Consider the following 16,654-nt stretch of genomic DNA (forward strand, 5'->3'; position numbering starts at 1 on the left):
AATATATTTAGATGCTGCTGCAGTTCCACATGCTTGAAATTAAAGAAAAGCGCTGCAAAATGCTTTTTCCTGCTGCTGCTTCCTTCCCTTCCCCACCACAACATTAGCGCTTGGTGAACTCCAAGGATGATAAATAAAAGCTTTGCACAGATAAGAAGACAACTCTTTTCAAAGCCTAGATCTATTTTAACCACAAGAGCTCTTCTTGGTGGAATGGGCCTTATTTATATGACTTGTGATACAGGGTGACTTTCACATTTCACTCTATTTTAAAATCAAATCTCAAAGTGGGCTGGAAAAAACGAGCTAACCCCCCGGTCACCTGCCCTGCAAGCGCAGGTGCCAGCTGGGGATGGAGCCGGGAGCTGGACGGGGATGTCCGTAGCCACAGCAGGCACCAAATGCAGGCAGAGTCCAGGTCCTTGCCTGCTCCTGCCTTCACCCATTTGCTCCTGAGGCAGCAGCATGGGAGCCCCGCACACCCAACTACTTCCCTAAAGACATATCGGTGCCTCCACTTCCCCGTGCCAGCACCTCTGACCCCCAGGGAAACACAGAACCCCCTTTAACACGGGGTTGGAGAGGCCCCAGCAGAGCAGAGCATCCACCCCTGGCAGCTCCACGCTCCTGATGCTCCAGCCTTGCACCACGGGAAAGTGCTTGCAGCGAGAAAAACAGCCTCCTCCTTTCCACAGCACTTGGTGTTTGTTTGGGGTTTTTTTTAATATATATAGATATATATGTACTTTTAAGCATTCTTCACACAAGCGGTTCAACCACTGTCAAAGAAATTACTCGCCTGAGTAAAGCCGTCAGGAGTTGTCCAGCCCATCGCACACGCTCTTACCGGCAGCTGAAGGCCAGCAGCAGCGTATTGAACCGCAGCATCGCTGCGGGGCCAGCACGTATGTGCCGCAGTGCTTATAGATGCCCTTTTGGATAAAATATTGATAAGATAAAATATTGATAAGGTAGTCTTCAGTTTTCAAATCAGCATGGAGCAGAAATAACAAGGTACACACACTGGATAAAACAAAATAAAAATCTGCCCGCAGCCCAGGCAGAGTGCCATCCCCCAGCACTGGAGCTCTGACACTAAAAGCTCTTGGGGGCATTCACAGACATCTCGGATGTGGTCTCTGCAGGCTGTCCCTCGCGGGGATCGGGTCATATTAGAAGCATTTTATGCCATAAACACTTGTACCGTTCCAGTCAGGCGCTATGGGTGGAAAGCATCGCCTCCTGCTGCAGGCAAGCGCCACGACTGATGCACAGAGCTGTTATTAATACACGTAAGGGCTTCTGTCGTGAGCCATCTGCACGAGCGAGCGCCGGCTGGGGCTCCAAGAAAGCACACTTTTTTTACTCAAATACAAGAGCCACTACCACTACTCCAGAGCCACGTGCGGTGGCCACAGAGGTTACTCACCCAGCCCGAGGCACGAGACTCTCAGTCCGGATTTTCCAAGGTTTCTAGAAGGAAAAGAAAACAATTAGAGAATACTGTTAAGCCCTCAAGGGACACACAACTTCAGCCCTTGGGAAACCAACAGCCAAAGAAGATGAGTCCCTGCTTTTGTCCAAATCATCGGTTTTCCTCCAAAAGGGGTAGACCCCCCCTCAGCTGAGACACTGGCTGACTGGTTTGAAGAAGGGTGGATGCGCTGCAGGGCTGGGAACAAACCCAAATACATTCAGATGTAACACACACCTGATGTCATTTGGTAGCCCATGAATAAGGCACCTGCATTTCCCTCGCTTTCACCATCAGTTACTATTCATCGATTAAATATTCACCTTATTCAGCTTCACTTTTTTGGTTTTATTCACTCTCACACTCATAAAAACATTCACATCCATCACTGAGGCTCCCGAGCTTATGGATTCCCCCCCTGAATGCAGAAGCTCATGACTTCCCAGCCCAAAGGGAGGCAGCACCTTCATCCCCAACACCAACTGCTTTTCAGCATCCACAAGATAAATTTATTACCCTTCTCCCCACCTCCCAGAGCCAGGCTGAAGACAAGATAATTAGCCATGAGGCCTTGAAATGTGCCATACATTAAACCCCTACCCGAACTTAAACCTATCACTGCAGTACAAAATACCCTTTTAATTATACCCTCCTGCTTTAACCTTTACGTTCCAGCTGGATCTGTGCAATTTTTTTGCCAGATCAAGGTATAATTTAGGGACCATCTATCTACCTCCCACTGCAGAGCGCCGCAAACAGTCACTGCACTTTTTGCTGCTCCTGATGAATTATTTAAAGCCAAATAAAATAAATAAAAAGCTCTGCTCATCCACAGGCAGGGGATAGTGAAAGGGGTAGGACAGAACCGCCGACATTAGCGCAGGTCATGCCTTGCTCGTTCAGCTCTTTCTCTTTTTACACGCTTGATTTTGTAGCCATTTCAGGTAGTCACTCATACAGCCCAATTTCCCACATCAGAGAGCAACTGAAGGCATCGCCAGGGAGGTCAGGAGAGCCAGCCCTACTGCAGCAGGCAGCCTGGGGTGCAGGGGTGCCTCCCCTCCCAGCCCTCCCCAGGGCCCCCCAACACCACTGCTGTACCCCAAATTTAACATAGCTGAAAAGAATTTGCCCTTGAGTAGCTATTTGAGAAGCTGGAGCTGTATTTCCAACACCACAAGCCCCCGGGCTCACGGCACAGTTTGGACAGGCACTGACCTGATTTTTTTTTTTCCTCTCTTTTTTTTCCCCCCTTTTTTTTTTTTGAGCAAAAGCATAGCTGGACCCCTACATACCAAAACCCAACACTGCACAGAATAGCACAAATGATGCCAATCCTCCCCTGCTCACCAGCACAAAGCATAACCCTTAAAAAGTTCAAAGGCAAATACCCAGCAGCTGCCTGCGTGCTCCAGACAGAGCCACAGGCAGGCAAGAGGAGCTCCAGCTCACGGGACTGGGATTTCCACGTTACTTCTGGAGACAGCCCACCCACTGCATAAAGCTCTTTGGAGAAGTCAAGTACTACCGTGCCTTTCCAAACAGTTTATGCTTATTTTGTAGAAGAGGGGGTTTTTTAAGTCCTATTTCTTCTTGCTGAGCTGTTCTTTGCCTTTCAAAGTCTGGCTCTGGTCAGGGACATGTCTTCAAGGGCACAGCTTGGCCACAGAGATGTACCCTGCTCTCTACAGAGATATAAATATATATACACACACATATATCTGTTTATATATATAAATCCATATACATACCCTTTATACATATGCATATATAAATGCATACAGATATACATATAGTCGGAGTGAAACCCTCTGGTATTTGGATGCATTTCTAGGGGACGTTGCTTCCCCCAGCAGTGGCATCTGTCTTGGGGTCTCAGACCAGGTACCAGCTGGCTGTCCTGCCCTCCCTCCCCACAGGTCCCCTGTCCCCCTGTGCCACAAAGCTACATCAGGGCTCATCCCTCTGCACACTGGGGACACAGAGAGTAAAGCACACACACACGCCAGGTTTTGCTCTGGAAGAGCCATAACCAGCTCTTTGCAGAGCCTGGCCCACTGACAAAACTGGACAGAAATCATGTGTTTGAATTTCCAAAGCTGTCTCTGCCATTTACTTAGCATACATGTGACCTGGGTACTCGAAAAAAATTTATGTCTATAAGTCAAGAGCACTGAAAATACCGAGTCTTCGCAGCACAAGGTCCCTCTTGCAAAATAAGCTCAGAAGCTGCTCGGGATGAGGTTACCTGAGCCCATGGTCCAGCCTGGAAAGCAGCACCGGGTCGCAGCCCCCAGCTACTCCATCATTTCCAGCCCTCCACTTGCCTGCGGGACTCAACTGCACGCTCTAATTAACGGGTGGGCAGCATGAAAGCAAAGCGGCCACACCAACACTTGAAGCCACAAAACCAGTTGAAAACTCGGCCCGCTCGGGGTGACTTACTTCCCTGGGCTGCTTAAAAGGCCACAGCCACCAGTTTGATTGCTGGTCCTACGGCAGAGCAGTCATTTGTCTGAAAGAGTAACACTTCTCAAGACTTGGTTCTCTTCTACCCCCCTAAAAAGCAAAACAACAGAACAAAAAACCACCAAGCCAAAAAAAAAATTATATATATCTATATATATCTGTTCTGCAGCTTGCAGGTGTATGTGTAGATATATTACACACACACACATATATATACACACACACACAGAGACATGCCCAGAAGCTGCAAAATTGCCAAGTAAAATCAATGGTTGGTTTCTAAGTAACTGGCCAGTAAAAGCCCTTTGTGCTTCTGTTGCACTAATTCCCCAGTCTGAGACAATTAACCAGAGCTGATCCGGCAGCAGCCCACACAAACCGCCGAGGAGGGCCGTGCTGGAGCGATCGGGACAACACAGCGAGCAAACCCCGGCTCTGATTGTGCCCAAGGTGCCTGGTTGGCATCAGCTGCTCCCGCCACGCACGGGCTGAGCATCCCCCCTGGGCAAAGCACAGCTGAATGGCTGCAGCTCCCTTCCACAGGGAACAACCCCCCCCCCCCGTGCGCTGGGTGCAGGGGCTCTGGAGGGACAGCACAGGATGGCGGGGGGATCAGCTGAGAAAGTGGGGGGGGTTCTGCCATTGCGCTCCTGAGCGGTCATGGACAGCTCGGTGTTTTCTGGGCCGGTGGTGGAAGCTCTCAGCAATATTTTCAAGGCCAGAAATGATCTTTTTATACAAAATAATTGGATGAATTGCTGAGCTGACACTCAGGTGCTCTCCCTGTGGGATGCTGAAGCATCTGGCCAGCGCTGTCTGGAGGCCATCACCCCACAACCCAAGGGCCATCTCGCCCACTGCCTCTCTCAGGCCTGACTCAGCGAGGCTCTCCGCATGGGACACAGTGGCTGGGCAAAGCCACATCCCACCGGCAGCACTTGACTTCCCAAGGAAAGGAGAAGATGGTGTTTTTGTGCATTTTTTTGTTAGCAATCATCAGTCAGCACCCACAAGTGGTGGTACCTGACCCCAGCAGTGCCGCTCGAGGCTGTTAGAGTCCCGAGTGTGCCACTCCATCTCCGAGCCCTGAGCTCACCTGCCCAGGCAGCTGTCACCACCACTGCTCCTGGGGGTTCTGCTGGCACTATTTAATCACTCTTTCAGGAGGAGAAAAAATAAAAAACCCTTTTCAAATTGGAAGTCAGCACTGCTGAGTGATGAAGTAGCCATTAAAAGGGACATTGCAGGAGCCTCCAATCTCTCAGTATCACTTTGCGTAACCTAGAAGCAGCTGATTAAAAATCAGCTCTTACACATACATACTTTTTTTTTTTCATTAGCACAGCTATCTTACTTCTCCCCTCGCTGATATTCAGCTTCCCTTGCACTTTGCAGAACTGGAGCAATTGCACCGCTCCCCATAAATCACTGCCCAACCCCACCATGCACAGAGAAGCACCAAGGGTTTTATCTGCTGTTGTAACCAGCTTATCCAATCCAGGACCCGACTCTCCGGCTGCAGCCTGCCATGGCACCTTCCTAACTGCTTCTAGTTGCTGATCTAAAACCAGCTTCTTTTCCTTACCCCAGACTTACACCACAAGCAAGACCCAAAGGCATTCAACACCTCACCCCTGAACTGTTTTAAAAGCAAAGCCTGAAGCCGAATGCTCCTGTGCCTGACCTGAGGGGACAGGATGAGATGGGCTCACAGGTAGCCCCCACTACACAAAAGATGAGGGGTTTTGCTGGCAGCCCCACTCGGTGCCCATGGCAGGAGCTGTGCAAACCTCACTGAAAGCACCTGGGTCACCAAAACCTTTTATAAAGGACATTTATAGCCATGCTCATCACATTAAAGGCCATAGGGCAGTACATTTTGTGAAGGGAAGGGACATGCCACACTGTTTCTGTTGTCTGTAGCTCTAAGACGTGTATTTTAAGTTTAACTTTAAATCTTTCCAGTTCCCTTCTCCAGGGAGCAGGATTGGGGCAGGCAAGCATACCATGGCAGAACTGCCCTGTCCCTGGGACCAAACAGGGCAGGGGACAGCAAAAGATGAGGGGATGTGAAGTCCATGAGCCCAGCCTGGCACACTGGTTTAACAAAGCTCTTTTTTCCTGTCATAAACCAAAGGTGACACTTCTCCTGCCTGCACAGCCGGGAGTTTGGGCGAACACAACCATCCCCGCAACACCGGCAGCTTCGCCAGATTGCGCTGGGTTAACGAGCACAGGAGATTAATGCCTGATTCACTGAAAACACAGCTTGTAACTCGGGGATGTTGTTAAAAATACACCGAGGTACCAAAACAGCGTGTGGGGAGGGACGACATTTCCCTTGACTAGGCTTTTCCAAGCGGAGGGCTCATCCATTTCCCGAGGAAGCGCCAATTCTCGGCGGTGTTTGACGGGCAGCACCGCCCCGAGACGCCAGCATCCATTGAACACCAGCCAACACTGTGCGAAGAACCAGCAGCATGTGCTAACATCCCCAGTGGGGAAAAGGCTGGGAAAGGGACATTATCCCAGCGCCTGCCGGGGCTGGGAGCCCGTGGCTGGCAGGGAACAGCACATTCCTGCTGGAAAGGAGCAACTCAAGCAGCAGGACCCAAACAGACAGCACAGCCACAGGGCTGGTTACCAACCCCTCTTCCTCTTGACAGGCCTTCACCCAGAAAAATGAAGGTCTCACTTCCTCTTGCTAGTGAGGGGAGTTTCACATGCACCACATCCATGCCTGCTCCTTCCTCATCCTCAGAGCCGCAGTCCCCAGTGTTGTAGGGTTTTTGACCAGGATGAGCTCGGGTTTTTTGCCTGGTGGTCTGGCAAGCAGCACCCCAGCTGAGCAGACATCAGCTCCAGAGGTGAAGGGTTATTTCAGCTGCACAGAGAACAGGAAAATCTTCGCAGAACTGCTCACGCCTTTTCCCAGGCTGCAGCAAACAGCAGAGCCTCTGCCTAGGCAGCACTTCTCAGGTCCCTGTGGCTCAAAGGCACAAAAGCGCACTCAGATTCGCTTCTGTGACTCATTCCCATCTCCCTTGTTTCCAGCACCTCTCCCTACTGGTGGCTCCAGCCCAGGCTGGGGACCAAACATGGCTCCCTGTGTCCCACCTCAGATGCTCATTTATAAGTGGAGAGAAAAAACACAACCAAAACCCCATCACACAGGTTAGTTTTTAAACACAGAAGAAATAATACTCAGAAAAGATTGGTTCTGGACCTGCTGCGTTGCTGAATAAACCCGAGTTAATTATTTTGCTAGAACAAGAGGCTAAATGAGATGGGTGCTCACGGACTGACACCAGCCAGTGCAGGGACATGGAGACCAGCCACCATGAACACAGCCCAGTTCCAGTCCTGCAAAACCCTTTAGGTCCCCAAATCTGGGGCAGGGGGAGCATTTTGCTTGTTAGCCACTTGGCTGTGAGCAAAGTTATGGGCACAACCAAGGAAAATACTTGCTAGAGATATATCAGATTTGAATGATGGGTAAGAAGAGCTTGTTACATGTCTGAGGACCCAGGGTTTAACATGCATAAGAAAGGCCAAGGTGGCAACTTTTGACTTTCGAGAGCTCTTTGGTTCAGCATCAGGAAGTCAGAAAGCAGCAGAAAGGGAAAAAGAGGGGATTAATGTGTCCTGCAGAAACACAGAGGGGTGATGAGAGTAACGAGAGGCACCTGGGATAAAGCCTGACAGTAAAAAGGCAGGGAAAAAATTAGAGTATTTCAAGAATCTCAGGAGCAAAGGAGGGCAAAATCCATTCACAGGGGATTTTTCCTTGTGATGTGGCCATGTAGGAAGATTAAAATTAGTATTTCAGACATAATCTAAAAACAAGAACCCAAGGCTTAAAATTAAGATTAATATTTGGCAATGAAAAACGAGGATAATTTGATTGCGCAGCAATCCTAAACCCATTTAACTCCTTCCCAGGAAGGATATTTGATGGGGATAACATCTTAGAGCATTGCTGGTTACCTGCAAGTCTGAAATCATTCCTGTAATGATGCAGAAAGATTTACGAGTCAGCTGGAAACTCTTCCCCTCATTGCTGGTTTTGCTTTTAAAAGCCTTACTCAAGCTACCCTGCAATCTTCCTAACTGTCCCAGGGCATGCATGGGCATCACTTCATCAACATAAATCTGCATATAACAGCATAATACAAGTAACTGTTAATAATATGAAATATCTATAAAAATAAACTTGGAACTGGCTACAGGTTGGGGTTCCACAGGCTCTTCCTGAGCTTGTAGAGACAGGCACACAGTGCCTCAGGCTGAGAGTGAAGAGGGACACAAAGGACAAAGCCACAACAGCCTGATGGCAGGGTTTTTCCCATTTTCTAACCCATAACAGCTAGGGTCATCTTGCAAAACCCAACCTGGCAGATTGGGTGCAGGCCAGGCTGGACAGTGCCATTCCTCAGCCTCAGGGACAGCCCTTCCTGGGCGTTTGCAGTGACTGTCCCGCTCACCAGAGCCACCAGCTCCTCCTTTCAGACATGCTCCACTGTATCTTCCTATGCAGAAGTTTCTGCAGTATTTAATCAAAGCTTTTTATTTCCTCAATTCCACTCCATTACACCATTAACAAAGCCTTTTTGCTGGAAGAGCTATTTGCAAGCCTCTTCCAGATCTCTGCTTAAGCCAGCTTTTTAAGTAACACTAAACCCATTTCTTACTGAAAAGATCAGTCTTCCCCTGTGATGCTGCTGCCCCAATTAACTCACAGGGTACATGGGGGGTGGCCAATTATAATCCCATGGTCCTTAAGAGCTTGCCTCACCCGAGCTGAGAAAAACCTTTTCAAGTGAAATTGCACGTAAGTGAAGAGCACACAGCCCTTGCCTTACACCAGCGGTGCCCAGAAGAGCCCCCACTAGATCCCTTCTGCCAGAGCCAAGCCTCATCCTCTCCAGAGACCCCACAGCCTCGCTGTTCTCCATCTTTCCCCTCGTTTCTCACGGCTCCCTGGGATCCCCCTGCCCAGCCTCCTGGGAGATCCCTGCTCCAGGCTCATCCTACCCTGCCCTGGTCACATCTCTCCTAAAACTTGGCTCTTCCCCCAGCCTGGCAGCGAGGAGGGCATGCAGCAGGGCTGTGTGGGCTTGCTGAGCTCTCACAGACCTGCCCTGTGCCCTCCTGCCTGCTTTTCTAAGCCAGGGTACGGACAGGATCGTGAGGCTGAGATGACTGCCCTGGCAGCAAAGTCTCGCTGCCAGGCTGGGGAGCAGCAGGGCCCAAGGAGGGGTCAAGACTTGGCTCTAGCAGAAGGTATCCAGAGAGAGGATTTGGTAAAAACCCACCACCATGACATTTTTATGACTAGCCGCTGATGAGGCAACACATCCTGCACCCCTCACAACACCCCCAGACCTCACACCCCCTGAGCCAGGCACCCGAGTGTCAGCAGAGGAGAAGGTCCCCATTTTGTGGCCAAGAACCTCGGCCTCCCCCAGGATGGACAGCAGCTGAACCCACCCCAAACCAGGCTGCATGCACCCAGGCAGCTGCAGGAGGGGGCTTTAATTAAGTGCCTAACTCAGCCTCTGCATTTGCATCAGTGCCAGGTACCTCCCACAGGCTTTGGGATAGAGGGTCCCCCCAAAACCACACACAGACACCCACATCCTCTCATCCCCAGCAGCAAAGCATCACCACAGGCCACAGCTGGCTGTGCCACCAGCACCGTGCAGGCAGTGGCATGGCACAGAGGCACCCAGCCAGGTCTGGGGGACTTTCAGACCTGGCAGTTTCTTTAATTAAAAGAAAAGGGGGAGAAGACAGGGGAGAAAATGTGCCTTCAAAGCAGCCCATGCCATATGGCAGGAATAGTGTTTGTCTCCTGTGGCATAGGGCATAAAGCAATTATAATGACTCACTTTTAATTAATTCTAGTGGAGGGGGATTGGTAAGACAGCCCATCAAGGGCAGCAAACACTGCAGCACCAGAGGCAGCTGTAACACCAGGCTGGAAGGAACCATGAGTAGCTGCTGAGCTCACTGCTCATGCTCAGGCAGTGCTGAACACCCCTTGGTCATCACTAGAAGGTACCTTCACCATCCCTCCAGAGCCACATCTAGCAAGGGGGGGTCCCCAAAAACACACACAGGCCCAGCTCCCCCAACAGGAGAGAGGACTACCTCAGTACCCAGCCCTGGTGCAGAACAAACCTGTTTCCTCTTGCACTTTAACAAACAGTGAGGAAAAATAATTCCCATCTTGAAGACAACCCACACCATGAATCCCCCAGCTCCACCACACCATCACCGAGGTACCAGACGCATCCCATTGCACGCAGGGCTGGAAGAGCAGCAACTTGAGGCCTATCACAAGCCTTTTGCATGGGGCAGAGCCAGCTCCCAGCACCCTCCCGGCAGGGATTTATGTTCTGAGCCACCTGTGCTGCTTAATCAACCCATTAACCCACAAGTGGTCCCTCCTATCATTAAGGAACAAAGCAATTATAAGGAAATACATCCTGGTTATAGAGGTGGGAGGTCTGTTTTGCTGCTGTCCTTCACTGTTCAGAGTGCCTCTGCCTTCTTAACCCCACCGGGTCTCCTCTGGTTTGCAGAAGAGGAGGTGGCTCCACGTGCAGGATAAACCTCACCCAGTGTCTGACACCAGGCTGAGTTTACCTGCTGCATTGTGATCCCAGCTGATCCCAGCCAGAACCAGTTCTGGGTGCTGACAGTCCCCACCACCTGCATCCAGGCAGCCTGGAAATATCTCCAAAACAACCTCATGTTTGGTGGAGGCTAAAACCAAAGAGTTTAAGGTTTAAAGCAGTAAGTGATGGTCGGGCTGCTTGGAAGACAAAGCTGCCGAGTGGCTTTGCTTCAGTCTGAGGTGCGCTGAGCAAACCTGCTTTAAGTTTATCTACTTCCAGTATTCCCATCTGTACAATGGGAACAGGATAACCACCCTATCTGCCTGTCTATCCATCTGCCTGTCTATCCATCCTTCTATCCATCCTTCTATCTAGCCATGTGTCTGTCTATCCATCCTTCTACCCATACTTCTATCTATCCATCTACCTACGTACCTACCTATCTATCTATCAGGAATGAGAGTGAGAAAGAGTGAGAGTTTTTTCTAAGGAAAAACATAAGTTTTAAATAAAATCTCTGCAACACATACAATGACTAAAACATTTTCGACTCCACACCCACAGAAGAATCATCAGGCTTAGAAGAGCTCTACAGAAACCAGATAATGCTGGTTTTTGCTTGTTCCAGCCCCAGTTTAATTGCCTTGTGTTAGTGGTTTTGCCCACAGAAACCAACCTCTACCAGAAATATGAAACCGAGGGTACAGGTCCTGCGCGGGTCGGTCCTATCGAAGCAGCGCTGGTGGCAGGTGACCCCCCCAGGAGCCCGTTTCACAAGTCCCTGGGGGCTACCAGGGAGGGATGGTGGGTGGGGGTCCCGGGTCCATGGGGGCATTGCTCGCACCCTGTGCCCACACCGTCACGCCGACGGCCTCGGCATGAAGGAGGTGTGTGTGGGAGGCAAAACCCAGTGCTCCCCAGGCATTTCTAGTATTCCAGCCTGTGAAAAACATGCCGAGAGCTAAAGGTGGGGGGAAGGAGGTGGGAGGGGAGAGGGGGGCTCTGAACAGAGCAGGGGGAATCGGGAAGAGCACAAAGCCAGCCCCTGGGAGAAGCATTGCCATCTTCGGGTGTCCTCATGGACGTACGTCCTCCACCTCTGCTGCAGAAAGGAGGGTTGGGGCACCCCGAGCATGGCGCAGCCCCCATCGCATGCCTGCACACACCCTCATGGGTGTGGGGAGAGCCCCAAGGTGGTGATACAGCCCCGCACCCACTTGATTAGGCAAAACTGGGGGAATCATGACACTGTTTTCTTGCATATAAACTGCAGATAGTTTGGCTTATTGCTACAAAAATGTAAAAAAAAGAAGTCACTGTTCCTGAAGCTGGCGGTGGGAAAACAACGTTGCTTAGAAACATCCCCATTAGTGCTCCAGAACTGTTCCTTTCTGCACAGAAAATGAATAAAATATGTAATTTGTTCTGTGAAAAAAAGAGGCCTTTTCAAGTAACAACAAAAACCCGATGAAAGTGGAGACCCTTTCCAATTGCCCTCTGCCGCTGCAGCACATCCGACGTCCTTCGCCTGTGACCTGCAGAGTGGGGAACAACAAAGTGTAATACTGGGCTTCGGAGCCGTGCTTGGCCTTGGCGCCTCTGCTTGCTTCGTACCGTACGAAGCCCTCACCGCTTCGGCTGCTTCCTGTGATGATGAATCCTCCTGATCACACCCTGCTGCTTCTCTCCCCGTTCAAACGCCAGAGAGACCCACCCTGCATCCCCGGAGCAAAGTGAGCTGGTGGTAATTGCAGACTCCGACCCCATTCCCTGCCTTAAAATGGGCGACAAGGGGCAGCTGTGGCTCCCTGAATTTCCCCGCTTGTCCCCAGCAAGGTGGGATGGGACCCTCCATCCCCGTCCTGGGGGGAAGGGCCTGGTCTGCGAGGTCCCCAGGACCTGTGCAAATGAGCACGATGGGTCAGGGACAGGCAGAAGAGGGGTCATGCCTCTCCCACCCGGCCGAGCTCTCCCCTCCACCATCACCGAGCCTTTCCTGAGCCTTCCTGGTGCAAAACAGTCCACGTTTGGGGTGATATTTCTCTCGGGTGCTCCCAGAGCTGTGATATCAGCAAGACCTACCCCTCCAGCACCGACCACATCTGCAGGGCTTTTGCTCCTCTGAACTTCCCCCAAGACTCAAACACAGACATCTCCTTAGCCCAGCGATGCCGAACTGGAGAGCAGATGGATACTCATGGAGAGCAAAGACACTCCATATTTCTGAGCACTCGGGAAATACAACATCTCCACATCTCCTCACAGGTTTCTAGGGGGACCTGTCAACATCTGCTTGGGCTCCCAATCTCCCTGCCTCCCCAGGGGAAGATGCTCGGCTCTTCCTAACATCTCAGAGCCATGTAAATGCTATTTATTTCTCACGATTCACTGGGCTGCAACAGCCCCCAGTGCAGCTTAGCCTCGCTGTGAACCAAGGGTGAGGCAACATGGAGGTGTTAATTCTCTTCTTTAATTAACTTGGGTGGTTTCCTGTTTTGAAGGCTGGATTTCATTTTGCTTCATCAGCTCAAAAAGACCTACAGATTTTAGACAATGAGTAGCTGCCCCTCAGCAAGCTCCAATGGCAGGAGGTTGTCTCTAAGTGGTGTGGGTGGGAAGAGAGAAAAATAATGGTTTCTGTCTCCCATTTTGTGAACAAAACACTTCACAACATGCACAGCAGTTTCCACTAAATTACCACCCGTATTAGCAGTAATTGCAGTGATGCAGAATCACAGCTTTCCGCTCTTTTATGTATTTCAGACCCATTTGCACGCGCAGAGATAAGGAAGTGAGGGAAGTCTGTGTGCCTCTGGGACACCTGCACAGCTGGGGCAAGCTTCGGTTAGGGGCAGGTACAGATCACTGCACCCCACTTCATTTAGGGTAATGCTACAAAAATCAGCGCGATGCCTCAACAGCCACGGTGGCTGCTTTCTGCTGATGCTTTCAACCGCCTGTCAAGTCTGCATCGTCGTGTTCTACCTCAAAGATGGTTTATTGCAGGATGGGGTTTAAAACCTTAGTCCTTGGAAAGCAAGAATGGTGACTTTTAACCAAAGTCCTACCGAGTACCTTTCCTTACTCTAATACAAGCTACCTTCCTGTTTGTCTCTCATAAATATTCCCTGTTTCTAAATGGAAATTGTTTTACCTTAATACGAGTTCAAAGACCACTTAAGCTGCTCCGTACAGGCATGTCGGAGCAGCACGGAAGCTCCTGGCAGCACTTGTGCATCCCGGCAGCAGCCAAGGGGGACAGGGTGGTTTTGGGGTTCACCCACCATCCAGCAGAGACACCCCGGCTGAGGCAGACACACAGTGCTCGGCTGTGCCTGGCTGTCCCCATGCCCAACAGCCCGTGGCCATGGGACCTTTGGATGCTCAGACCAAGGCACCGTGTCCAAGCAAAGGCTCCGTGCATGGGCAGGAGGCGAGGACAGCTCCGAGCCGTAAAACTGGAGCAAAGACGGAGATACTCCTGGTTCTGTTGAAGTACTGACTTCCATGCAAAGCATCAAATCTCAGGAAATTTTTAACATTCTTTTCAAATGACAAGAAGCGTAGATGAACATGCAAAGCTGTAGCAGAAGCTGAACCAGTGTAGCTGGCCCAACAGATACTTGAGTGAGCTGAAAACACAGATTTATTCCCTTGGTTGACCACGTGCATTCTTAATATTTGATCTTACACTTGCAGTGTTTGACTGTGCTTATGTTTGCTTCTTTGAAAACTGCTTTGTAATCTCTTCTGCCTAAGATGTTATAGAAATAAAATAGAATTTTATTTTAATCATGCGTGTCCACAATAGCATGGTGAAGGTGCACTAGGAGGAACACTGCTTCTCTAAGCTATTTCAGAGTGGAAGTGGATGGATGACACAGTCCCAGGTGCTCCCCTGAGCATCTTCCTTCCCATCCATGTTTCTGCAGCAACGCAGCTGCCCTGTGCTCCCCACCGCAGTAAAACGGGTTTTGGGGGAGCTGATGACTGTCCTCATCACTGCAGCAGTGATGTTAAATATTAGGTCAATGATATAAAATAGGAAAAAAAAAATTCTGCTGCTAGCAGAATAACTGCAGAGGCAAAACAGGACAGTATTGATCGGCTGAAAAACAACAGCAGCGAAGCCAGGAGGTGGGTCCTGGGCGATGGAAACCCCAGCTCGGTGGCAGGAGGCACAGCCAGCCCAGGCATGGACGGTGTGAGGGGACAAGCAGGTGCCTAAATGACATCTGGCCCCCCCTTTCTTGGCTCTCTTCACACCTTCCAACTCATCTCCCGTACTCGTAGGGCCAACGGGTGCGTAGGTGGTCGCTTCAGCTGAAATTCCCCAGAAATGTTTTTTTTTGGCTGCATCCTCCAAAAAGTTGCAGATGACGCATTAAAATGTAGATAAGGCAAAATAGATGGGCCGCGGCCAAGCGCAGGGGCTGCCGCGCGTGGCTCTGGCAGACGTGCCGGCGTGCTCAGCCTCCCCGCGTGGGATCCGTGCCATGAACGAGGCTCCCGCAGGCGACGCTCCTGCCCTGCTCCCTCCCTCCCGGCCATGCTCCCGGCGAGCCAGGAATCTGCCGGGGGGGCTGGGTGCTGGCACTGGAGCCACACCGGGCTGCAGCCGGTCCCCCAGGGACACACACAGCCGGCACAGAAACGGTTGAGACGGCATCAGCTGTGCATCTCTATTCCCAGAGGTGTCCTGGCAGAGAGCGCGGGGTGGGAGACGATGAAGCGGGGGGTGGGGGGGGAAGCTTTGGCCCTGGCGTTCCCAAGGGAATAACTCCACCTGTGAGGGCCCCGATTCCAGCAACCGCATCCCGGAACGATGCGCAGCCCACGGCTCTCCTGCCCCCGCCGTGTCTCATCAGCCATGGGATCCGAGGGTAAAAGAGAGCAAAAGGAAAAATATTTGTCGTTCTGCAGTCAATGCTTTTAAAGTACAGAATTTCCAATGTCTAAGGGAATTATGTTATCCTTGTAAAAAAAAAATAATCACAGAATCACAGAATCATTCAGTCATTCAGGTTGGAAAAGACCCTTGGGATCATCGAGTCCAACCATCAGCCCTACTCTACAAGTTCTCCCCTACACCACATCCCCCAACAGCTCATCCAAATGAATCTTGCAATCCCTAAAGGATTTGAATGAATCAAGTTATTTCCAGAAATAAGAGAGATCGGGCAGCTCTCCATCACACCCGTGCACGGGTAACCCACCACTTCCCCATCACCCTTGAGTGGTGCCCAGCCCCGCGGCGCTACAGACCTCAGTGTCCCAGCAAACCTGGAAGGAGTTCCTAACCCTGTTACACTGACCACGGCAATGCCACTTTGTCCACATAGGGAATCAGGAATGAAATCATACCTGTGCGTAGGGCGCTGACTAGGCTGTCACTAGTCAACACGTCCCATAGGGTTCTAAATAATAGATGCCATTTTCTCTCATTCTGGTACTACTTCAGACTGAAAGAGGCACAATAAAAAATTTAAAACCCCGTCACTGGATTCTCCTTCCCCATCCGTTACCCCACCTTGGAAAGCATTAGTCATTAAGCTAAAGTGGTTGAATAAGCTGGAACTGGAAAATACATATTTTCTCCACAGGTGGGAGAGGCTATTTCTGACAAAATCACAAGATTAACGAAGGGGAAGGACTCTGAGCAGCCCTGGACAAACACTGGGCGCTTGACGCAGCCATACCCAGGAGTGTCCGCAGCAGGGTCGGCCCGGGAAGGGCAGCCCCTTTCATTTTGGAGGGGCAATTTATTCTTGCATAAATATTTAGGTAAAAGCCGTTTGCATGAACTATTCTAAAAATAATCAGGCTGAGGCAGGGAGACCACTGTGAAAAATAACTGAATTTTTGTTTTAATTACTCTGTGGAACTTTTACCCTTTTAGAAAGAAAGGACATTTTCGACAGATTTTTAAGTGCTTCTGAAATCAGTTGCAGCAGTTTCGCAGCCAGCGCGGCTGAAGCTGTGACCAGGCAGTGCTCAGGTTTTTTGGCAAATGTAATGCCAACAGGAAAATATAGGTATGCCATAAAAGTTTTATAACTTTGTACCCAAAATATTTCTGAAGCAGCTT

The 16,654-nt window shown here is 50.5% G+C and overlaps 1 protein-coding gene across 4 annotated transcripts in view; it reads right to left on the reverse strand.

Annotated features, from left to right (window-relative positions):
- The window catches only part of KCNAB1 (potassium voltage-gated channel subfamily A regulatory beta subunit 1), an 80,948-nt gene that overhangs the window by 24,308 nt on the left and 39,986 nt on the right, over positions 1-16,654 (reverse strand). For all 4 annotated transcript variants that reach the window (XM_074834389.1, XM_074834388.1, XM_074834390.1 and 1 more), the window contains one exon: positions 1,430-1,473. In XM_074834389.1, coding sequence (XP_074690490.1) covers positions 1,430-1,473 — 44 coding nt within the window. The remainder of the gene's footprint in view (positions 1-1,429; positions 1,474-16,654) is intronic.

Source organism: Strix aluco, chromosome 9 (genome assembly GCF_031877795.1).
Source record: "Strix aluco isolate bStrAlu1 chromosome 9, bStrAlu1.hap1, whole genome shotgun sequence".
Taxonomy (NCBI): domain Eukaryota; kingdom Metazoa; phylum Chordata; class Aves; order Strigiformes; family Strigidae; genus Strix; species Strix aluco.